Below are 23788 nucleotides of genomic sequence, written 5' to 3' on the forward strand. Positions count from 1 at the left end.
CTGCTCTGCTTAGGGCTCTTCGAGGGCTCAAGTCCACGTTCCTTGGCTGGCACGTGTGTTTGACCTCACCTCCTGCCTCCCATCAGGCTCCTCAGACATAAGAACCATCCTCTTTGGATTGTTCTTCATCTCATTTGTGATCACTACCTTAAAACTTGTCACTATTTTTTCAAAAGGCAGAGCACAACCTCCTGCTTTTAACAGTTGTATCCAAAAAGGGTGATACATTCCAAGTGTACTTGGATTTGCAAAATATTTTTTTAAAGTACTTGAAATAGGTTTCTATAAATAGAAACCTAGTTCCTCATTTACTCTGAATTTTATTTCCTTGAACAAAATATTTCATTGCATGATAGGGGTAATTCACACGTAGGGCTTTTCCCAGCCTTGGAAAGTCACACACACAAGATGAAAGAAAGGATGGTTCTTGTAGGAAGTACTCATCACAAATGCAGTGAGACTATAAACGTAAAATAGATGTTATTGTACCCAACACTTTGTCTAAGATCTATCATTATCCCTGATCCAAAAAGCTGTGTGGAGTAAACCTGCCCCAAGGCTTTAGAGAAAGGAGGCGTGCTTTCAAAGGCTATCACAAAGCCTAGATGGGCATGAACTCTACTGTGCAGAAAGATGGATGAGGTGCTGCTCACATCAAAGCACCAGGACCTTTCCTTTTGAAGTGGGAATACTTGGCAGACACATTTCCATCGGCTTTTAACTTCAGTAGGAAGAATGGCCCGTATCATAAATGTAGAGAATTATTTAACTGATAAAGTCGTTTAGAAGTCACACGAAAAATATGTAATCTGTTCTTAACATTCAAAAGCAGAAAGTTCCCTCCCTCCTCATTTCATTTCTTTGGTTTCGGTTTTTAAAACGTGGACTCCTTCATTTCTTGCCTAGGGGAAGAGTACATTTGCTGAGACAGCCTCAGCCAAGGCCAGGATATTCATGTAACTCTCAACAATCAGGTGGGGACAGCTGAAGTCAAGATCTAGGAGACCCACGGTTCAGAACAATTTTCTTAAGTGGTACAAATGCAGTTACCTGTTCCATGGGTATCCGGAGTACTGCATTTTATTAACTCTCATGTCATCAATTACCAGCAAAGCTCTACTCTTTGTCACGGCAATGTCACCCACCCTGTGGACATAAGGGTCTTCTGGTGTTCCCTAAGCAGTCTGATGTTTCCAGGGGCCTTCCTGAACAGTTCCGAGACGGACGTTTAGTTACAATGTAAGTGAATAGGTCATAGTGTTCTTTACGGCAGATAGAGCGTGAGAATACTGTGGTCATCTGTTTGGTTTCAAGAAGCAGGACGCTAGTTCTGTCTGCAACATACTTACAAGCCATTTTTGGAGAAGCCTGGCTTCAAAAACGGTTATTTGCCCTGCTCTTCTTGTGGTGGTGGTGGTGGTTTTACTACTTTGAGAGGTTTAGTCTCCAAGGGGACGCTCTTAGCCATGTCCACTTGTGGACTCATGTGCGCAGTTAGCACAAGGCAGGAGAAAGAGCAGGGGCACGGGGTCCATGTTCCTACCTTGCTGGGTCATCATGGACTAGTCATTTGTCGTCTTCCCCCCAAACCTGCTCCTCTTCCACTAACCCTCAGTGAATGGCATCTGAGGGATGCTGAATAACGGCCCCCAGATATATCAGGTCCTAATCCCTGGGACCTGCAGATTTCACTTTACTTGGAAAAAGCGACTTTGCAGACGTGATGAAGTTAAGGCTCTTTAGATGGGGAGATTATCCTGGATTATCCGGGTGGGCCTTGAATGCAATTATAGTTGTCCTTAGAAGAGAGTGGTCAAGCGGGGTTTGAGTCAGATACGGAGAGAAGGCGAGGCGCTGATGGAGCAGAGAGAGATGCAAAGATGCTGGCCTAGGAGACCGGAGCGATGCAGCCACAAACCAAGGAATGACAGCAGCCCCCGCACCCTGTCCTTCCTCCCTCCAGCCCAGCCCTCCTGCTGCCGTCAGAGGGGTTCTTCTCCAATGGAGATGTGACCACGTTCATCTGCAGTGAAACTCCGTCGGTGGCACCTCAAACTCTCCCTTCTTGGCCTGGTCTGAGAGGCCCTTCACCATCTGTGCCCTCGTCTTCTCCCCTGACCCACACACCCAACTCCACCCCCCATGTCACTCATGCGCACCCTCACTCCCCGACACGTTCCCTGGGGCCCTGCTGAGCTCTCCTGGGTTCCCCAGGTGACTAGGCTGTTTCATGTGCATGTCACACCTGTGAGAGAAAGAAAGTCATCTTACCTCAACCGTATGCCAGCACAGGCATGGCAGAAGTCACTTTGTGCGTTACAAAATGGCCCTGTGAAATTATAAACCAGAACTAGGATGCCCAGATCCTTCCCTCCAAAGGGCTGATAGTTGAAACACTTCTCTGAACTTCCACAGGCAAACATATTCATATTCCAAATCATGTTTTCCAATACCGTTAAAAATGTCCATCAATAAAAATACAATATTGCAACATAAATGGTTATTAGAATTATCCAATATAAAATGCCAACCTAAACAGTTAGGTGGAATATTATGCAGCTGTAAAAAAGGGACGAGGCAGCTCTATCTGTATTGACACAAATTCCCAAGATAAAAAAGCGTAAAAAACAAGTTGTAGAAAAGTGTCAACAGTTTACTACCATCTCCACTCACAAATCACATGTGCGTGTGCCCAGACGGCCTGACAGAAGACGCAAGGTAGGGGCTGCCTGAGAGGGACCGGGGCTCAGGGACAGAGGAGACAGGGCGACTTCTTCATTGAACGTCTTCATGTAACTCATGCACGTGTGGCCTATTAAAACTTAACACATTTTTCTCGATTCAAGAACTTACGGGGTTGTACCCTGCCCATTAACATAAATGAAAGCTGCTGGGTTAATTTTTCTCTTGAGCTCTTGGATAATCATTAAAAATCAGATAAAAATAACTTCTTTTTGTCTTGGAGCTGGATTCTCAAGATTAATTATTACTACTGCAGCTATTATGTAAAGCTGATTTGCTCCAGTTGCCAGTAACGTTATTTTGTGTTCCTTATGTATGTTCCCACTGAGAGCAGGTCAGGCGGGAAGTTAACCTGGGCTTAAAATGTGCTCACAGGTAAGCCAGGCAGTTCACTCAGGGTTCACTGGGGTTCAGTGGAAATTTACCAGGGGATTGTCATTATCTGCAAAAGCCACTCTCCCAGATGGCCCACACAGCCACAGTTCAGCCTCGTCACTACAAAAGGGAAAGGCATGGGGGCATATACATGACTTTCTCTTCAGCGTCTCTACTTTTCTCCCACTCTCAGTTGAAAAGATCGACATCTAACTTTCGATCTGCTTAATGTATTTTCAGGTTGGCTATGTTAAAAAATTACAAATATAAAAATTATGACTGAACAGTAACTCCTAAGATTAAAACAAACTCTCTTGTACAATAAACTAAAACTCACCATATTTGGTTATTCTGAGCTTTAACTCTTTTGAGCACTTTCACAAATTAGGTGTTATGACAACATGACATTGTTTTTACTTGTATTACACGAAATAATATTGAAGAATTAAATTCCTCTGAGATGATAAACAACTTTTTAGAAAATGTATGTTTCCACCTTCCCATGTGAGGCGGTATCGAGATATCAAGGACATCTAGATAAAAATAAAATCTTGGAGAGGTTAAATGTGAACATTCTTCAAAAATATCCTAGGTGAACGGTACACTAATATTCCTAGCAAATTATTCACAATAACCAACAGACGAATGGATAAACTAAATGTGGTCTATCCACACAGTGGAATATTATTGAGCCTTAAAAAGGAAGGAAGTTCTGACACCTGCCACAACACGGATGGACCTTGAGGACATTATGCTGAGTGAAATAAGCCAGGCACAAAAGGACAAACACTGTGACTCCACTTGTAGGAGGCCCCTGGAGCAGTCAGATGCACAGAGACAGGAAGAGAACGGCGGGTGTCAGGGGCTGGGGGGGGGGGGGCAGGGTGGGGACGGGGAGTTAGCGTTTAATGGGGGCAGAGTTTCAGTTTGGGAAGATGGAAAGTTCTGGAGAGGGATGATGGTGACGGTTGAACAACAATGTGAATGTACTTAATGCCACAGAACTGTACACTTAAAAATGGTCAAAATGGTAAATTTTATGTTATGTATATTTTAACACAATTTTAAAAAAGATAATGTTTTTAAAATTAAAAAATTATCCTAAGTGAGCAGGTAAACCTCCTGGTAAGTTTACAATGAAAATATCATTGCATTTCTTACGATAATAACAGGAATAATATTTTGAAAATATTCACCTACCAAATTCTTTTATTTATTTTTTTAAGATTTTTAAAATTCTTCCTTTTTCTCCCAAAACCCCCCTGGTACACAGTTGTATATTTTAGTTGTGGGTCCCTCTGGTTGTGCTGTGTGGGATGCCGCCTCAGCATGGCTTGATGAGCGGTGCCATGTCCATGCCCAGGATCCGAACCAGCAAAACTCTGGGCTGTGGAAGTGGAGCGTGCGAACTTAACCACTCGGCCACGGGGCCGGCCCCTCACCTGCCAAATTCTTGATTCCCCCGAAAATCCTGTTTTTCTCCCAGGAAGCTGTGAGTTGAGAATCAACTGGACAGGCCGACTGTGGCAAGGGGCAAAGTGATCCTGCCATACAGACATAGAGACCTGGGACGGGGGAGGCCACAGCTGCCTCTGAGATGTGCAGGGCCAGCCCCAGCCAGGACTGGGCTGAGTCAGCCTGGGGAGCGCTGGTCCCACGGGTGGAGCCCAGGCCACGAACCTTCCCAGCCTTGGACTTGGCAGGAGACCGCCAGTAGGGTGGCCAGAGACATCTTGACAGAGGTCAGGGAGGAAACCTGAGGACCTGCCCTCAGGACAGCTGCCCCACCCCAAGAATGGCACAAACCCTGTCCAGGCACCCTGACACCGTCTCGGGGAGAAGGCAGAGGGAGTGGACTGTAACAGTGAGCTGATGAGATATTTATCCCAGAGCCTGAACTAACCTGAAAACTTTGAAACTGCAAGAGGGGAAATACAGTTGATTCTCATTATTCGCGGTCATTGTGTTCTGCAAAGTCACCGCGAACACTGGATTAGTGAACAACGAACCATCGCTCCCGGGGAAAAACAGGGTTAGGTTCCTGCACACCTCTGATCACAACATTTTCATCAACCATCAATATGTAACGTTGTCTTATGTGTGCTTCTGTTTAAAGACGCTTTATTTAATGTAGGTTCTGGCTTCACTGACATTGGACCCCCAGCCAACAGCACTGTAACTCATGCTGAACGAGGCTTATCTAAGGCCTGTTTTCCTCCGTGAGGCACCTCCCAGCCTTCTTGCCCTCAGGAACACTAGACAGCGCTTCAGCACTACGTTTGGGGGCCATTTTAAACAGCAAAATCACCAATGAAAAGCACAAGCATGCAAAATGTGGCACTGAACAGACGGTGACGGGGACCCTCGTTTACAGGAGGAGAGCTGAAGCAAGAGGGCAGGGTGCTGCGTTGTTCAGCCTCAGCTGGGAACGTGCGCATCTACCTATTCAGACTTCTTGCCCCTCTGAGTAACTGTGAAAGCTCTGTGAGTGCCGAGTTGGGGGTTACAAACAAATTCTAGCGAGCAGACCAATTCGCAAATAACGGAATCCACGACTGAGGATCGACTGTATCTTCCTTTGGCATCGTCACTGCTCCAGGTCCCTCATGGTCTCAGAGGATGGGAGCGTGAGAATGAGACCAATCACAGAAAATGAAGAGTCTACAACTTTTCCCATATCCAAAGCACAGGACTTAAGTTTTTGACTCTATGTCACCAGTACTTAGAAGAATAAAATGGACGCTGCGTGAGGCAAGGATGTTTATCTGTTTAGTTCATGCTGTATGTGGGCAGCAGCTGGAAGAGTGCAGCACACGGAAGATGCTCAACACGTCGGGCTTTATTGAGTGAATTAAGGATGAAAATGACGCTCAAACCAATACACATGGATTAAACTACAGTTGTATCATTGGGCTTTGACAGTTACAACTCCACAATTTTTATAACTTGACATATGTGAGAGGGAAAAACAACCACCTCAGTTCTCCAGCTCTTTGGAGAGGTCTGGGGCAAAGGAAGCAGAATTGAATAACAGGATTTTCTCAAGTGAACTGCGGACAGAGAATAGATGGCATGAGTCAACTCCCTGGCTGACGGTACCTTTGAGCAGACAAGGAGAACTTCTACGGCCACAGGCAGCTGGTCAAGGCGGCTGAGCTGCACTGGGAAAGAAGCGGACGTCTCTGGGGATGCGGAGGAGGCCAGGTGGAGGCCGGTTAGGTCATGATTGACATCTCCTCCCGATCGCGGCTCTCAGACACCGAGCTGACTACGCTCTTTAAGTACTTGATGAATTCCAGCCGGATCTCCTCGGGGTCATCCTCGAGGTTCGAGTGCACCAGCCTCAGCCTGTTCAAGGGCGGCGCTTTAGAAGGAAAACAATGTAATTAGGCATGAACTTTTCATGAGGGGCCACTTCGAGCTCCACTGACCCGAGAGTTAATAGAAGCCATTTCGTTTAAATTTCTAAAGTCCAAAACTAAAGTTGTGTCTGCTTGGCATAATTTAACAGGAAGGTTTGTACCACACTGCCCCCTGGCAATAGAAAAACTCTGTTCTGACACCAGAAAGGAAGAGATTTCTGACTATTCTGAGTGTTTTCCATGATCACTTTGTCACCTCTGTAATGGTGTGTGTCATGTGCAAATTGGAGTTTTTCTTGAGAAAAGGCCAGTCAGAAAAGTGTCCCTAATAGCACTGATAAGTGGCCAAAACTAGCGTTTTTCCTCTCTCAGTGTCTGCCTGCTTTTAAGGGTCCTGGCCGAGATGGTATGACAGGTCTCCCAACTCGGCCATTCTGATTTCTCACTGATAGTGAGAAGACCAAATGCCTAGGACACAGGAGGCACTCAGTAACAGCACACAGCTGCTGGTTTCAGACATACAGCCATATACCAACGCCCAGAACATTCGAGACAAGAGCAGCAAGAACTCCAGTCTCCTTACACAGGGACAGGCTTCCTCTGTCACTCCCAGAGCCTGGTTTGTGGTGCGCAATTAAGAGACACTGCGTGTCCTGTAAGAGCTGCTGCTGGACGAAGCAGGAGTACCACATCTCGAGCTCCTTCAGGTGGCTCGGCATGTCGGCATTGAAGACGATCACCACGCCGTGCGCATCCTTCATCAGGGCTGGCCAGCAAGACTCAAACCTGCGAGGCGGACAAGCATTCGGAGTGTGTGCCAGGCGGTTCTGGTTTCTCACTGTGGACTTTAAACATAATATCTTCGTCTTAATAATTGCTAAATGGCTTCTCACTGGATCATAACTCAACCACTGAACTTTCAAGAGCAGTGCCTATCACCAAAGAATGGATCAAGCCCCTCATGCACGCTACGAAGTGTGCCGGGCCGAGTCCAAGGCGCCCGGCAGGCAGCTGATTTTTGAATCATTTGACGAAGCAAACTCTCTTAAAAGGAAACGTACTTGGGGTCGCCACCACAATCCCAGAGCTCAAATTCACAGCCCGCGCCTTTGTTGTTGCTGGTCACGTGCAGGTTCTCAAATTCCAGGATCCTACAGCAAAACAAGAGCAGCATCTCTACCTCGGTAACAGTGCACTGCTGGAAGGCCACCCGCACCACAAGGAGGGGGGCGGTGACGGACGGGGGCGCTCCGGGACACAGACCACTCAGGGCTCACCTCACTCCTTGGGTTGGGTTGTATTCGGTGATGTCAGAGGATTCTGTCAGGAAGTTGGCCAAAACGGTTTTTCCACTCTGTGAAAATAGAGATGCTAAAGATCTTTGCAGAAGAGCACAAAAGTAAATGGTAAATGAGCACTCCAGAAGCTGGCTTGGAACGAGGCATGATGGAGTACAGGCCACGGCCACCCAGATCTCTCGATCACGGGGCTAGATCGCGGGGCAGAGGGTTCTCTCTGGCTGGTGGACCTCGCTGCCGTGCTCTATGCGCTGCGCGCAGCCTGCTCGGGACCCAGGGAGCACGGGGTTCCAGCACTGGCTCTGCCGCTGGGTGACTTTACCCACTGACTTCCCCGCTGGCTCTCAGTGAACTTATCCGAGGATAACAGAAAACAATCGTGTGTGTGTGTCTCTCTCCTCACTTGCTCCTCTCCACCTCTTCTAGAAAGCCCAGTCTGTCACAGACATGAAGCCACTGAGGCCCAGAAAGTGGAAGGGAGTTCCTCAAGGGCACACAGAAGTTCAACGTCAAAGCTGGGTCCCAGGTCTGGGGACAGGTGGCTGGCAGTGCTGCCCTCTCACGTTGGGCTGTTTCTCCTTGTAGCTAAGACAAGGAATACACGTTCCTCTAAGAAAATTAACAAAACTGCCCCCCTGGTCCCTCCAACCAAAGCATCCATCTGTCCATCCATCCCATTCACTCCCCAAACATAAACAACTATGACATACTTTCCAGATCTTTTCTATAAATTTGCATCATTTACTTAAAAAATACTGTACATTTCTGAATGTAAAACAAGCTTTTGGTTTTTTCTGGTGAGATTGGCCCTGAGCTAACACCCGTTGCCAATCTTCCTCTTTATGCTGAGGAAGATATGCCCTGAGCTCACAAGAGTGCCCATCTTCCTCTATTTTGTACGTGGGAGGCCACCGCAGCATGGCTTGATGAGCAGGGCATAGGTCCGCGCCTAGGACCTGAACCTGCCAACCCTGGACCACCGAAGCAGAGTGCACGAACTTAACCACTACGTCGCTGGGCCAGCCCCAAACAAGCTTTTTTTCCCTCCCTCAAAATTATTCCTCAGAAGAAAGGGAATCTCCCACACTTGAGAACTTATGAAAATCTCTCGAATCATGCCCTGTTCCCTTAATTACTTTTCTTTGAACAACAATTGCTTGACTAGAATCACCTCAATTAAACCAGTTTCGGGGGCTTGTAGAGGCAACTTGACAGAATCAGAAAAAAAGGGAGGGACGGAGGAGCTTCACACTGCTTTCGCAACTTCTTCTGAGGATGTGGTCTCACAAATTAAACAGCACTTGAGAATAACACAGTAGGTGGCTATGCGTAGAGATGGTGGATACTGATCTAGAGGACGAATGAATAAGGCAGATGCCCTCATGTCACAGGCACTGTTCTCGAGGCTGAAGTACATTTCCTGAACAGGGTCATACACAGACTCAGAAGATGCTAGATCCTAACTCCTTCCACGGTGTGCTTTGCTAGGTGATTCAAAAACCAGCTCCCATTATGACGGGCCCTCAGGTGTCAAAGGTGCAGGTGAGGGGCTTAAATACGACTGTCACAAAATGCAAGAATGGAACAAAACAGCATTTCCAAATTAATGTATTTCATAGTGTACCTTTAAATGGGCACATAGCGACACCAATACATAAAACAATATAAAAGCATATTTGTATATTTCCTCTATGCCCTTAAAGTTTCTATATACAACTTAGTCAAAACCAATTTATTGAGGGGGGAGGGGTTCTCACAGGAAAATGAAGAAAGTGCCTGCTAGGCCCATAAGGTATTTTTAAGTGTCTGCCTTCTGCAGGTGCTGTTGAATAAATTACAAAAAGATGAGGGAGTGATAAGTACTAGGATAAAGCAGGATAATGTGATAGAGACTTTGAGATTGGGCAGTCCGGAAATTTAATAGATGAAATTTAAAGTGAGATTTGAATGACAATGAGTCAACCAGGCTTCCAAGCAGAGGGAACAGCTAGCGCAAAGGCACGAGGGCAGCAACGGGCAGAGCGTGTTAAAGGAATAGAAAGGTTGGTACATTTGAAGAGTAGTGAATGAGAGGGAGAAATGTATGTGCAGGAATATATTTTGTTGTTGAAGCTGGGTGATGAGGACTGGGAGCTCACAGTTATTTCTCCTCTTGGACACATTTGAGAATTTCCACTAAAAAAAAAAGATGTCTGTGCTTGTTTTATGTTTCATATTCCTGTGCATGTTGTTGTTACTTGTCTATTTCACTTACTAGTTTATGTCTTGGAGAGCTCTCCATGTCAGTACACACAGACTTGCCTCATTTTGTTTAACTGCTGCACAGTCTTCCAAAGCAAGAATGTGCCTTAGTTTATTTAGACATTCTCCTATTGCTGGGCACCTAGGGTGTTTCCAACTGTTCAATATTGTACACGACTCATGGGGAATATGGACAAGTATCAGCTGCAGGAGATTTTGAGAAACATAATTGCTGCACTAAAAGCTATGCACATTTTAAATTTTAATAACTTGATTGCCAAAAAAGCTGTTATCAATGTATACCTCCATCAACAGAATCCTAGAGTACTCATTTCTCTACAAGCATCCTGATGCTGTTATCAGCCTTCTAAACTTTCTCAGCCAATCTGATGAGCAAATAAGCATCATCTTTTTGTTTTAATTTGTGTTCCTGTGACTGCAAAGCTGAGCATCTTCTCATACTGGTCAGTTGTATTTCTTGTGTGCAGAGCCTTCGTTTGATTTTCTATTGAGTTGTTTCTCTTTTCTTTACTGATTCTTAAACTTTTCTGTGTTCTACTTATTTATCTTTTTTTTTGTTGTTTTGAGGAAGATTAGCCCTGAGCTAACATCTGCCACCAATCCTCCTCTTTTTGCTGAGGAAGATGGGCCCTGAGCTAACATCTGCCACCAATCCTCCTCTTTTTGCTGAGGAAGATGGGCCCTGAGCTAACATCTGTGCCCATCTTCCTCTATTTTATGTCGCACACCTGCCACAGCATGGCTTGCCAAGTGGGGCGTAGCTCCACACCTGGGACCCGAACTGGCGAACCCCAGGCTACCGAAGTGGAATGAGCAAACTTAATTACTGTGCCACCAGACAGGCCCCCTGTTTATCTTTTTTTGTAACATATTTTGCAAACACTTCCCCAGGCTTTAACTTCACTGTCATTTCTTTTAAGGTTTCTTCAATTTTGTGTTGTGCTTAAGAAGACCTTCCCTACCTCCAGATTAAAAGCATTTCTTTCCATATGTTCCTCTGGGCTGATAGCACCAGCAAAATGCAAGTTGTCAGGTCCCTCGTAGACCCACTCAATCAAAACACAGGGCTAGGACCAACAATTTGTGTTTTTAATGCGCCCTCCAGGCGATCCTGGCCCGTGCTGAAGTTGGGGAATAGTCACCTACTTCTTCTACAGTTCTTTTGTTCACACGTTCAGCTTTCGCCCATCTGAATCTTAGTTTTGTGTACGGTGTGAAGTACACAAGTAGATATAACCGCCCCCCCCACACACACATTATTAGCTAATTGTTCCAAGACCAGATAATAGTCCAGTCGGTTTCCCCCTTCTGCTCTTCTGGTCCCCTAGACATATTCATTAGGGACAACCTCAGACGCAAAGTGCGACCCAGGCTCTGGTGCCTTAATGCCACTCACTACCTTGGGCCCCTAGTGAAACTGGGTCAAGTCTGGAGGCGCCGAGTTCACGGTGAGGCCAGCGGCGCACACCGGGTGGGCGCGGGGGGACTGGGCTCCCACCTCCCGGAGGGCTCCGTCCGCCAGGCCCTGCCCCATGGGGGCCCCGCGCTCGCCTGGGCCCGGCCCCGGCCCCGGCCTCACCTCCGAGGGCCCCACGAAGAGGATCTTGGCCTTGAGCATCGCCGTCCGCCGCGCGCAGGCCGGCCGCGCCCACCCCCCCTCCAGTGCCGTCCGAGCGCGCGCCGTCGTCAAGGCGTAGCGGAAGCCGCCGCGCCGATTGGCTGCCTCCGTTTCCATGGCGACGGGGAGCGGCTCGCGGGGACCGACGGGAGTGGGCGGGTTCTAGATGCGCGGGGCTGGGCGCGTTAGGGGCTCTGGGGCGGTCACCGCGGCCCGGGCGGGGCGGGGCCGGCTTCGGTCTGAAAGTGGGCGCGCGAGGAGAGGAAGAGGGTACGAAGGAAGCGAAAACTCCGCGTCCAGACTCGCTTGTGAGCGGGGAGGCGCGCAGAGCTCGCGAGTCCGGCCTTTCTCTTTGTAGGGAGGGGACGGAATTGAGGGTCGCTAATCTCCTTTATCGCTCCTTGTCACCCCAGGCCAAGTAGCTGGTGAGCTGGGGCTGGAACCAGGCATCTGACGCCTTTAGCACTCTGGCCTGATACCGTCCACGTTGAGAACGGATTTATCTCGGTCCTGGCCCAGTCTAGAAGAGGTCAGGGGAAAAGCGAGTCTCTGGTGTCTGTAAAGGAATTCACCACTCAGCGTCTTTCGGATGATCTGGGAGAAACCAAAAGGAGAATGCCCTGGCGTTGTTCAGGGTCAGTGCAGGTGTTTGAAAGCATTGCTGCTAAATTCAGTCATGAGGTCAGCCTTAAACTACGGAACTGGTCCAGAATTTCGGGTGAGGCCATGAAATTGTGTGTATGTACCAAGAGTGCTGATATAAAATATGAGAGCCCAAAAACGTACTGGCATGATAAAAAAAAAAGAAAAAAGAAAAAAAGATCCAATACCAAACCAACTTTTGGTAGGCTAGTTATATAGTCTTGGTATTACCAAGAACTGCTGAGTGACGTGTAAGGAAGAGTCCGCCTCAATTTCAAGATGTCGTGAATTGACTGATTGATTGAATACGTATCTTTTGCATGCCTACTGTATACCAGGCCCTCTTCTAGGTACTGGGCGTGTGCTGTGCCTCTTGAAGTTTCCTTTCCAGTGGAGTAAACGGATATTAAGTAAACAAGTAAATAATGTACTCTCAGGTAGAGATAATGTTCGGTAGTGGTAAGAGCTATGAATAAAAATAAATCGTTGACGAGTTAAAGAGTGAGTGTGAAGGAGCCAGTTTTGGGTAGAGTGGTCAAGGCAAGACGTTGGTGCAGAAGTGATGTTAATGCAGAAAGCTGAGCCGTGAGATGGCTCAAACAAACCGTGTGAACAATATGGAGGAAGAGCGTTCTAGCAGAACAGCAAGGTCAAAACGCTGAGGCAGAAATAAACTTGGCACGTTCCAGGAAGAGCCCAGAGGGCCCAGGAGGCTGCGGCAGGAAGTACAAGGGAGAGAGCAGTAGGGGATGCTCTGGGAAAGATCATGCGAGACTTTGGGAATTTATTCGAAGGGTGATGCGGAGCTTGCGCCAGGACTGTATTTGGCTACGTGGGCTAGAAACTCTACCCCAGCGATATAACCAAGGGAGGGATTTATTTTTTCTCACTTAACAAGGCATCCAGGGATGGGCATTCAAGGGCTGTTGCAGCGGCTCCAGGAGCAAGATCCCCTCTCCCTTCCCGTCCTGGCGTCTTCGGCGTGGCTACTCTTTTGAGTATTTACTTTCTAGGCACGAGCAAAGGGGAAGAGCAAAGGGCCCAGGATATATGGCGCTACAGTCTCCCTTTTCTCAGGAAAACAGTGACTTTCTTAGAATCCCTATCCAGTGATTTCTCCTTATGTGTCATTGGTTAGAAGTGGATCACGTGTCCTCCCTAACTGCAAGGGAATCTGGGAAATGTAGTTTGTAGCTTTGCACGTTACTTTTCCCCAAGAAGGAGGGCTGGGAGTCAGGGTGGGGGACACTTATCATTGGCTAGGAAACTGGCAAGCCAAAAAATCATTATGGGATGTGAGGGCCATCTGGCTGCAACATCTGTCACCCCACTGATCCCCAGGGTTGATTCGGCTGATCTGGCTGCCTGGGGGGGTGTTGCCTTTCTCCCTCACTGCTCCACGTGCATCCCTCTTGAAGCTGCGTGTTCAGTCAAAGAATATGACCTTCCCCAATGGAGGAGGACCGTTCTTCCATCAAGGGTATATGAGTAGCTGCACTCCCCTGCTGGAACCTCCAAATAAGCTCTCGAGGGCTATTTGTAGGAGAACGTAGGGTAGTCAAGCTTCCAAGACTCTAGACACATCCACACACACAGACTGTCGCCTGTGGCAGTCTGCTTTTCTTTCTTTCTTTCTTTCTTTTTTTTTTTTTTTAAAAAAAGTCATTATGGAGAGTTTTGAGCAGGGGATTGACGTGATCTGATTTCTGTTTTAAAAGAGATCACTGGCTGCTGTGTGGAGCAACAGGGACAAGAGTGGATGTATAGATGCCAATTAGGAGGGTATTCTGGCAGCTTAAGAGGGATGGTGGTGGCTTGGCCAGGGTGGTGCAGCGGAGCTTGGCTTGAGGACTCATTCTGAAGGTAGAACTAACAGGGGCTGCTGATGGATGAGACGTCAAGTGTGAGAGAAAGAGGCGTTAAGGATGACTCCCAGGACATTGACTTCTGTGGTTGCACAAATGAGTTGTGCCATTTGCAGACTTGGGAAGGCTGGGGGAGCATTAGGGGTGGGAGATTAAGAGTTCTGTTTGGTTGTGTCAGTTTTGAGGTGCCTATTAGTTGTTGAGGGAGAACTGGGGTGTAAAATTCTGTCCCTGATGGGAGAGGTCAGGACTGGAGATACAAACCTGGAAGAGATATCAGTCAGCATGTGGAGGGCCATTAAAGTTGTGGACAAGAGAGAATAAGTAGGGAGTAAGTGTAGACAGAGAAGATAAGTGTAAACAGAGGGTCACTCTGCTATTGAGAGGAGAATCTAGCGAAGAAGGCTGAAGAGGAACGACCAGAGAGGTAGGAAGAAAACGAGGAGATTATGGGATCACGTAAGCCAGGTGAGGACAGTGTCGCCAGAGAAGGTGTGATCCATTTTGTCAAACGCTCCTAAGAGATGCAGTGAGGTCAAGTAAGGTGAAGACTGAGAATCGACCATGGGATGTGGTAAGGTGGAGGTCAGTGAGCACTTTTAACAAATGGTTTTCTCTTAATATCTTTAGGCGTATGTCCAAACGTAAATGTAGTTTATAAACATGGCTAAATACGATCATATACTCACTCTCTTTTGGTGCAATCTCTTTTTTCTGTTTCTTTTTTGTGTGGCTCCCTTACCTCACCCTTGACCTCTCTCTTTCCCTACTAATCCCCTGAAGTTCTCATTCCAATGAAGAGATAGACAATGAGTAAACTCCCAATGGGGAGTCCATGATAACAACCTGGGCTGCATCCTTCAATATTTTTCACCATCCGTCTTATCCATCCCCATTCTGCATAGCTCTATATACATGTAGCTCTGTGACGGGTTGCCAAAAAGGGACTCTATCCCAGTTTTGGCCGAGGCATGAAAGGCTGACGATAGGTGTTGAGTGTCTTCCAGATTGTAGTCCATTTCTGTGGAACTTAGCACGTCACCTGGAAGTTATCAAAGAGTTATGAGGCTGAAGAGGGAGAGAAGGAGGGAGGGGGAATTTCTTTGGAGAATGGGCTGTTTGTTCACCTCAGGTCAAGTGAGAGATGGGGCTTCAGAGAAGCTGTGTCCCCGGAATTTGGGCAGCATGAGAACAGGTATGAGAAGCTGTAGGGAGATCTGGTCCAAGGCAAGACAGTAGGGAAGAAAGAGGATGCACTGGGAGTCACCAGGAATACAAGAGACTTTTCTAGGGACCTGAGGTGGGAGGGAGTGGGCTTTGAGTCCTTTTGGATCTGGCCTGTGAGAACCCCCTGGAGGAGGTGAACTTCCCAGACAAGGTGGACTGCTGGATGCCCAGGCTGAGGGAGGACATTGCAAAGCCTTGGCTGTAGGGAAGACGCTGTAAGGAAGCAGCAGTCAGAGCCCTCATGTATGTCCCAGGGACCCTTAAAAGCTCCCCGTTGAGATACGAATCAGCATGGGACGTCTGCTACTTCCAGAGGCCACCAGTGCTGGGTTGTATCTGCACCTGTGAAATAAAATCTTTTCTCTCTTTTCCCTTTCCTTCTCCTCCCCTGCAAACTCAACTGTGGGAGAGCCTGGGGTAGCCCAGAGTGAGAATTGTGGGGGCAGGAATAGAAGAACAAGACTAGCAAAGAGGAAGGAAGGTGGTCATGTCCCTTTCTCCTTCAGTCCTACCAGCCTGAAGCTGGCCTGGGGCTGAGGGTACGGGTGGGAGTGGGAGAGTGGTTGAGGCTTTAACTCTGAATAAAGGATAGAATTTTGATTAATTCAGTGGACAGGACCTTTTAATTAGAAGAGATGGCTCTTAGAGCTGAAGGTACTAAGAGGACTTACTGTTACCTGGGGCTGACTGAAAACTTGTGGGAAGTGCCCGAGATTTCCTCTAAGGGATGGGGAAGAATTAATCTACAGGGAGGGTTTGAAGGAAACAGTTGGGAGAAAGAATAAAGTTGTTTGAATAAATAAACCTATCACGTTCAGTTCATTTAATGCACTGATTGGGCACACACCCACACCCACACATACACAATTTTTTAGGCCATTGTTTTACAAAAATGAGATTGTGTCCTAAATATTATTCTCTGTTTTTTTAAAATTCAACAATACCTTATAGAAACTGGTCCAAGTCATTTGTTGTAATCCCATTATATTTTTTAAAGGTTATACACCATTTTATAGCCTGCATTTACCAGTTATTCAGACATTTTCTTAATGATGGGCATTCAATATGTTTCCATTTGAGGGCCGCTAAAAGCAATGCTGTGACAATGGTTTGAATGTATGGCTTTAATACTGGTGCATTTGCTTCTGTGGAATCTGTGGGATAGAAAGAGGATTGCTGAGTCAGAGGATATGTGTATTTTAAATATTAATAGTTATTGCCAGATTACTTTGCCACTTGGCTATTTTAGCAATGTTCCACCAATATCAAGTTTTGTCAATAATATGTATTTTTATGATAGTTGGCGATCTTGACAAATGGTCTCAGTGGAGTGGTAAGGAAGAAAATCTGACCAACTGGAGTAGGTTAAAAATAGGATAGGAAGTGTAGTAGTTATCTATTGCTATGTGACAAATCACTCTAAAACGTGGTGGCTTAAAACAATAAGCATTTATATCTCACACTTCCTGTGGGTCGAAATCTGGGATGACCTAGTAGTGCCTCTGGCTTAGGGTTTCTCACTAGGCTTCAATCAAGATGTCGGCTAGGGCTGCCATCGCCGCAAGGCCTGACTGAGGGAAGATCCACTTCCAAGATCACTCGTGGCTGTTGGTAGGATCCAGTTCCTGTGGCCTGTTAGTCTGAGGGCCTCGCTTCCTTGCTGGCTGTTGGTCAAGGACCTCCCTCCCTCACTTACTATGTGGGCCTCTCCTTAGGGAAACTTATAATACGACAGCTGGCTTCTTGCAGAGTGAGCAAGTGAGGGGCCGGCCTGGTGGCACAGTGGTTAAGTTCACACGTTCCACTTCTCGGTGGCCCAGGGTTCACTAGTTTGGATCCCAGGTGCGGACATGGCACTGCTTGGCAAAAGCCATGCTGTGGTAGGCGTCCCACATATAAAGTAGAGGATGATGGGCACAGATGTTAGCTCAGGGCCAGTCTTCCTCAGCAAAAAGAGGAGAATTGGCAGCAGTTAGCTAAGGGCTAATCTTCCTCAAACAAACAAACAAACAAAAAAACAGGGTGAGCAAGTGAGAGAACAAGAGAAGGCGGGCAAGATGGAAGTCACAGTCTCTTTGTGACCTAAGCTTAGAAGTGACATCCCATCACATTTGCTGTATTATATTCCTTAAAAGTGAGTCACTAGGTTCAGCCCACACCCTAGTGAAGGGGATTACATGAGGGCATGAACACCAGGATGGGTATCATTTGGGGCCAACTTAAAAGCTGCCTGGGACAGCCTGATTATAAGGTACTGATTCTAAAATACCATCAATTTAATAATAGCTTTTCATAAAGAAAAAAACCACTGCTGTTTTAAATGCATTTATTGATTACAAGGAGGAATTTTTGCTTCCTGTAAAAGCAATCTAGATAACCTAGACCAACCATTATACTGTGAAAAAAATTTAAAAAGCTATAAAAATTATTTGCCTGGAAGCACCAGAGAAAGAACAGAATAGTGAAGAATTACTTGACCAGGATCAGAGGAGCATGAAGGCCCAAGGAGGGGAGCCCCATGTTTGGGGCTGGACTTCCCCAGGTATGTTTGTCTGTTTCAGCCAAGTGGCTGAAAGACTGAGTGATAGGACTTCTTGGTACTTGGGCCTTGGGATGGAGGCTAGAGTCTGCCAAGTAGGGGAGGGGCACTGATGAACTTCCCCCCGTTTGGAGTTAAGATCCTGAAGAGCTGCACCCCTGGATCAAGGTAAAAAGGAAGTGGACAGTCCAGAGACTGTGGCCCAGCTTCATGCCTTCACAGTTCTTGGGTCTGTGTAAAGGTGACCCAAGATTGCTAGTGCCCCAGGTACCTGGGAGGGATCCTTTCTGGAGGAAGATACACCATCCTGGACCATAAATCATTTGTACAATTTTGTACTTACCACATCCAGCACATAATAAAAATAATCAGACACATGATAGACAAAGTGACATAGAAAGAAAAAACATAAAGAAAAACTATAGAAACATACCAAGAGGACCCCAGATTATTGAATGATCAGATACAGACTTTAAAATGAATCTACTTTGTATGTTTACCATATGATAGGATTTTTTAGTAAAAAAATAAGGAGATAAGGTGATAAATTTTAAGGTGAGAATTTTAGCAGAAAATCTGAAACTGTATAAATATATGTCTACATTTATATATATTCACAAATAAAAGAAACAAAATAAAAATTCTATAACTGAAAAAATAGAAAAACCAAAGTTAAGAACTAAATAGATGGGTTTAACAGCAAATTGGAAAGGCTAAAGAGAGAATTAGTCCAGTGATAAAATAAATAAGTCATCGAATAAAAAAAGAGGGGCCAGCCCGGTGGCACAGTGGTTAAGTTCGCATGTTCCACTTTGGTGGCCTGGGGTTGACTGATTCGGATCCCGGGTGTGGACATGGCACTGCTTGGCAAGCCATGCTGTGATACACGTCCCACATATAAAGTAGAGGAAGATGGGCACAGATGTTAGCTCAGGGCCAGTCTTCCTCAGCAAAAAGAGGAGGATTGGCAGCAGATGTTAGCTCAGAGCTAATCTTCCTCAAAAAAAAAAAAAAAAGAGAGAGAGAGAGAGGATTAGTGATCAGGAAAGTTAGGTCAGAAGAAAGTATCCAGACTGAAGCACAGAGAGAAAAAAGGATGGAAAAATCAGATGAGAGGATAAAAAGTATAGAGGATACAGTGGAAGGCTGTAACATAAGTTTAGCTGGAGTCCCAGAAAGAAAGGATAAAGAGAATGGGGCACAGTTTCTATTTGAAGAGCTCATGACTGAGATTTTTCCAAATCTGATGAACGATATCAAGCCAAAGATCAAAGAAGCCTGAGAAAATCCAAGCAGGATAAATAAAAAGAAAGCTATAGTTTGGCATAAACAGAGCAAAACTGCTGAAAAAAAAAATTCCAAGAGAAGATTTTAAAAAGAGCCAGAGAAAAGAGAACATGTCTTCAAAAGTGCAATCATCAGACTACCTGACATCTCAACAGAAACAATGGAAGCCAGAAGGCAATAGAATGACATCTTTAAAGCACAAAGAAAATAACAGCCAGATTAGAGTTCTATAGGCAGCAAAAATATCCTTCAAGGATACTTCAAGTGCAGTAAATACAGTTTCAAGTAAACAAAATGAGAGCATTGGGGAGAGTGACATGAGCATCACAGCAGAGTGAGCTCTTCCCCCTCTCCCCACTAAGATACAATGAAAAGGACATTCATAAACCAACAGAGGACATTCACACAGCACAATAAATGTCTCAGAGATCCACACAGCCGTATGTCTGAAGGAGGTGGTGCTGGACCTCCCTAGGAGGCAGTGGAAGGAAGTAAGGAGATCTCCTCTCCCTCCTGACCAGCAGTGATCTAGGGCACAGGACCTCACGTGGTGACCAGCATGTGACACTGAGAGGAGAAGGGGAAAAGGCGACCCTCCAGGGCAATGCTTGTGCTCTCAGAGTTGCCTCCCAGCCTGCGGGAATGCTCCACACTGAGGCAGCTAAGCAATCACAGGGGCATCCACACCAAGCCGAACAGCCCAGGTGGGCACACAGCAGGTGCAGAGCAGCAGTGTGAGGGATCCCACATGTAAAAGAAAGCACCCCTCCCCACTTCTGCCTGGTGCATCAGCTCAACCAGTTTGTCAGAGCAGGGAGTCCCCACCAGAGCTCCTGTGCATGTGTGTGTAAAGCAGCAGCAGCCAGTGGGCAAACGCAGATGGGTCCTGTTGGCAGGGCTTCCAATGGGTAGGCAGGGATCTGCCAGGGGTCACAGACAGCTCAGATAACACAGCTTCTGCCCCTCCCACTGGTGGCAGGTGGAATCTGCAATCAGGTACTACCACTATGCAATGGCAAAATCCACCCCATCAAATAGCATGAAGAGGTATGATAACTCTCCCGATGATAAGTACCCAGAAATCAATTCTGAAGGCCCAGAAATTTACAGTCTAAATGAGAGAGAATTCAATATAGTTATCATAAAGAAACTCAACAAGTTACAAGAAAACTCAGAAAGACAGTTTAATGATCTCAGGAATAAAATTGATGAACAGAGGCAATTATTTACAAAAGAGATTGGAACTATTTAAAAAAAAACTATCAGAAGTGTTGGAGATGAAAAACACAATGAATGGATAAAGAAAAATCTGGAGTCCTTGACAAATAGAGCTGATATTACAGAATCAGTAAATTAGAGGACAGAAATATAGAAATGCTGGAGATGGAGGAGGAGAGAGAACTAAGACTAAAAGGAAATTAAGAAATTCTCTGAGAAATATCCAACTCAATTAGGAAATGCAACATGAGGATTATAGGTATTCCAGATGGAGAAAAGAAGGAGAAAGGAGCAGAGGGCTTGTTCAAAGAAATAATAACTGAGAACTTCCCAAACCTGTGGAAGGAAATGGAATTACATGTAAATGAAGCTAATAGGACACCTAATTGCACCAATGTAAAAAGACCTTCTCCAAGGCAAATATTAGTAAAACTGGCAAAAGTCAGTGACAAAGAAAAAATATTAAGGGCAGCAAGGCAGAAGAAAATAACCTAGAAAGGAGCCCCTATCAGGCTTTCAGCAGATTTCTCAGCAGAAACCTTACAGGCTAGGAGAGAGTAGAATCATATATTCAAAATACTGAAAGACAAAAATTTTCAGCCAAGAATACTCTATCCAGCAAAACTATCCTTCAGAAATGATGGATAAATAAAAGCTTTCCTAGATAAACAAAAGCTGAGGGAGTTCATTGCCACAAGACCCTGCCTACAAGAAATAATTAAGAAGACCCTCATACTTGAAAAAAATCAAAGGGTTTACAAAGCCTTGAGGAAGGAGATAAATAGACAAAGTCAGAAAATTGCAGCTCTCTATCAGAACAGGTTAGCAAACACTTATTGTAACATTAAAGATAAAGGGAAGGAAAGCATCAAAAATAACTATAATCAGAGGTGACATCAGTGACATGGCAGAGTGAGCTCACCCGGGGACTCTCTCCCCTCCAAATTACAACCAAAACGAGCAACTGCTTTCCAACCGAAAAAAATCCTAATAGAAATCGTCAGAGACCCACAGCAGCCAAACAACCGAGGGCGGAGAGGCTGTAGCCGCCCTCAGAGGAGCAGGCATGGGGTAGGAGAGAACTTTGCTCCCTCCCCTAGAGTCTGGGATTGCTGCCGCCAGTGAGAGAAGGAGCGGGGGAGGGGCTGCACGTCTGGGGATCTCCAGGACTCCCACCACCCATGCAGCCAAACCTGCTAATGGGGGAATGCTTTCGTGTGGGAGAACCCAAGCAAACCAGGGCCCTGGGAGACCAGAGAGCCAGAGCTGATCGGAATCCAGGTCCATGTGAGTGAAAGTGCCCCTCCTCCCCCAACCCACGCTGCATGCCGCCATCTTGGCTGAAGGCCCAGGGCTCAAGAAATAAGCCTCTCGACCCCCATCTAGTGGCGACAGGCTGTAACTGCAACCCAATAACAGCATCATGTGCAAAAATCGCTCCTCTACCATCCAACAATTTATAAAAGCTCCAGTCCAAAAGGAAAACAATAAAAACACAGAAGTGTGTCCTGAGGACTTGGAAATAAGGTAAATTAAGTGACAACTAATTCAGAATAACTATCATCAAAAAACTCAATGAGGTAAAGGCAAATATAGAGAAACAAGTCGAGTTCTGGAGTTACTTCACAAAAGAGATTGAAACTATAAAGAAGAATAAATCAGAAATACTAGAGATGAAAAATACAGTGGACCAGATAAAACAGAATATGGATTCCCTGAATGCCCGTGTAGACACCACAGAGGAGCAAATTAGCATAATCGAAGATAGACAGGCTGAATGGCTCCAGACAGAGGAAGAAAGAGAACTAAGAATTAAAAAAACTGAAGAAAATCTCCGAGAAATAGCAGACTCAATGAGAAAATGCAACTTAATAATAATTGGAATTGCTGAGGGCGTGGAAAAGGAAAATGGAGCAGAAAGTGTGCTCAATGAAATAATAGAAGAGAACTTCCCAAATCTAGGGATTGAGAGAGAAATGTGTTTGGAGGAAGCTTTCAGATCTCCTGGATTTATCAATGTAAAAAGACCTACTGCAAGGCATATAGTAGTAAAAATGGTAAAAATGAATGACAAAGAAAGAATACTCAGGGCAGCAAGACAGAAGAAAATCACCTACAAAGGAACCCCCATTAGACTTTCCGCTGATTTCTCTACAGAAACCTTACAAGCTAGGAGAGACTGGAATGACATATTTGAAACTTTAAAGGATAAAAATCTTCAGCCAAGAATACTTTATCCAGCAAAAATATCCTTCAGATATGAGGGAGAAATTAAATCTTTTCCAGACAAACAAAATCTAAGGGACTTCGTAGCCACAAGACCTCCACTACAAGAAATCCTCAAGAAGGACCTCATACCTGAAAAAAGAAAAAAAGGGAGAAAGGGGTCACAAAATACAGAGTAAGGAGACAAATAGATATAATCAGAACAGGATAGCAAATATTCAACTATAGCATTAGGATAAAGGGAAGGAAATCACCAAAGCAAAGACTATCTTATCACTCTAACCACAAACTCACAACACAAGTTGGAATAAGAGACGAAAATAATAATTTAGGGGGGGCGAGGAAAGGGACTGAATCAGTCTAGGCTAAGGAAGTAAGAGACCACCAGAAAATGGACTATGTTATACACGAGATTCTGAATACAAACTTTAGGGTAGCTACTCAACTGAAAAACAGAACAGAGACACAAAACATAAATAAGGAAAAATCTAAGAAACCAAGCATAAGAAATTGCAGAAGTCAATGGGTAGGCTAAAACACACAGGACGAGAAACAAAGGAAACACAGGAAAACCAGAAAACAAGGAACAGAATGACAGCATTAAGCCCTCATGCATCAATACTCACCCTCAGTGGAAACGGATTGAACTCTCCAATAAAAAGACACAGAGTGGCAAAACAGATTAAAGAACAAGATCCAACAATTTGCTGCCTCCAGGAAACACACCTCAGCTCCAAGGACAAACACAGGCTCAGAGTGAAGGGGTGGAAGACAATACTCCGAGTTAATAGCAAAGAAAAGAAAGCAGGTGTTGCAATACTTATATCAGACAAAACATACTTCAAGATAAGGCAGGTAAAGAGGGACATAGAGGGCCAATATATAATGATCAAAGGGACACTTCATCAAGTAGAAATAATGCTTATAAATATCTATGCACCCACACAGGAGCACCAAAGTTCATAAAGCAACTATTAACAAACCTAAAAGAAGATATAAAAAATAACACAATAATAGTAGGGGACCTCAACACCCCATTCACGTCAATGGACAGATCATCCAGACAGAAAATCAACAAGGAAACAGTGGAGATAAACGAAAAGTTAAAACAGTTGGACTTAATAGAC

General features: G+C 45.5%; 1 protein-coding gene across 3 annotated transcripts; it reads right to left on the minus strand.

Moving 5' to 3' along the window:
- Positions 1-5938: 5938 nt before the first annotated feature.
- IFT22 (intraflagellar transport 22) lies at positions 5939-11771 on the minus strand. Of its 3 annotated transcripts, none has more exons than XM_023655383.2 (5): positions 11619-11771; positions 7757-7833; positions 7541-7630; positions 7063-7265; positions 5939-6481 (listed from the first exon to the last, which is right to left on the minus strand). In XM_023655383.2, exons 1-5 carry the CDS (start codon positions 11655-11657, stop codon positions 6333-6335), a joined length of 558 nt encoding a protein of 185 aa, XP_023511151.1. In that variant the 5' UTR covers positions 11658-11771; the 3' UTR covers positions 5939-6332. The 3 variants fall into 3 exon arrangements, with proteins under 3 accessions (XP_023511151.1, XP_070087779.1, XP_014585395.1); XM_070231678.1 differs by having other exon boundaries at positions 7757-8362; positions 11619-11699; XM_014729909.3 differs by lacking the exons at positions 7757-7833; positions 11619-11771 and having other exon boundaries at positions 7063-7324.
- Between the last annotated feature and the right edge of the window lie 12017 nt (positions 11772-23788).

Source organism: Equus caballus, chromosome 13, assembly GCF_041296265.1.
Source record: "Equus caballus isolate H_3958 breed thoroughbred chromosome 13, TB-T2T, whole genome shotgun sequence".
Classification (NCBI taxonomy): Eukaryota; Metazoa; Chordata; class Mammalia; order Perissodactyla; family Equidae; genus Equus; species Equus caballus.

Excerpts from the sequence above, each read along its gene's own strand:
- IFT22 (XM_023655383.2), bottom strand. The coding sequence starts at position 11,657 with ATGCTCAAGGCCAAGATCCTCTTCGTGGGGCCCTCGGAG. Across the intron at positions 7,834-11,618 it reads TCTTCGTGGGGCCCTCGGAG|AGTGGAAAAACCGTTTTGGC; the intron begins GTGAGGCCGGGG and ends CTATTTTCACAG. Across the intron at positions 7,631-7,756 it reads AACCCAACCCAAGGAGTGAG|GATCCTGGAATTTGAGAACC; the intron begins GTGAGCCCTGAG and ends GTTTTGCTGTAG.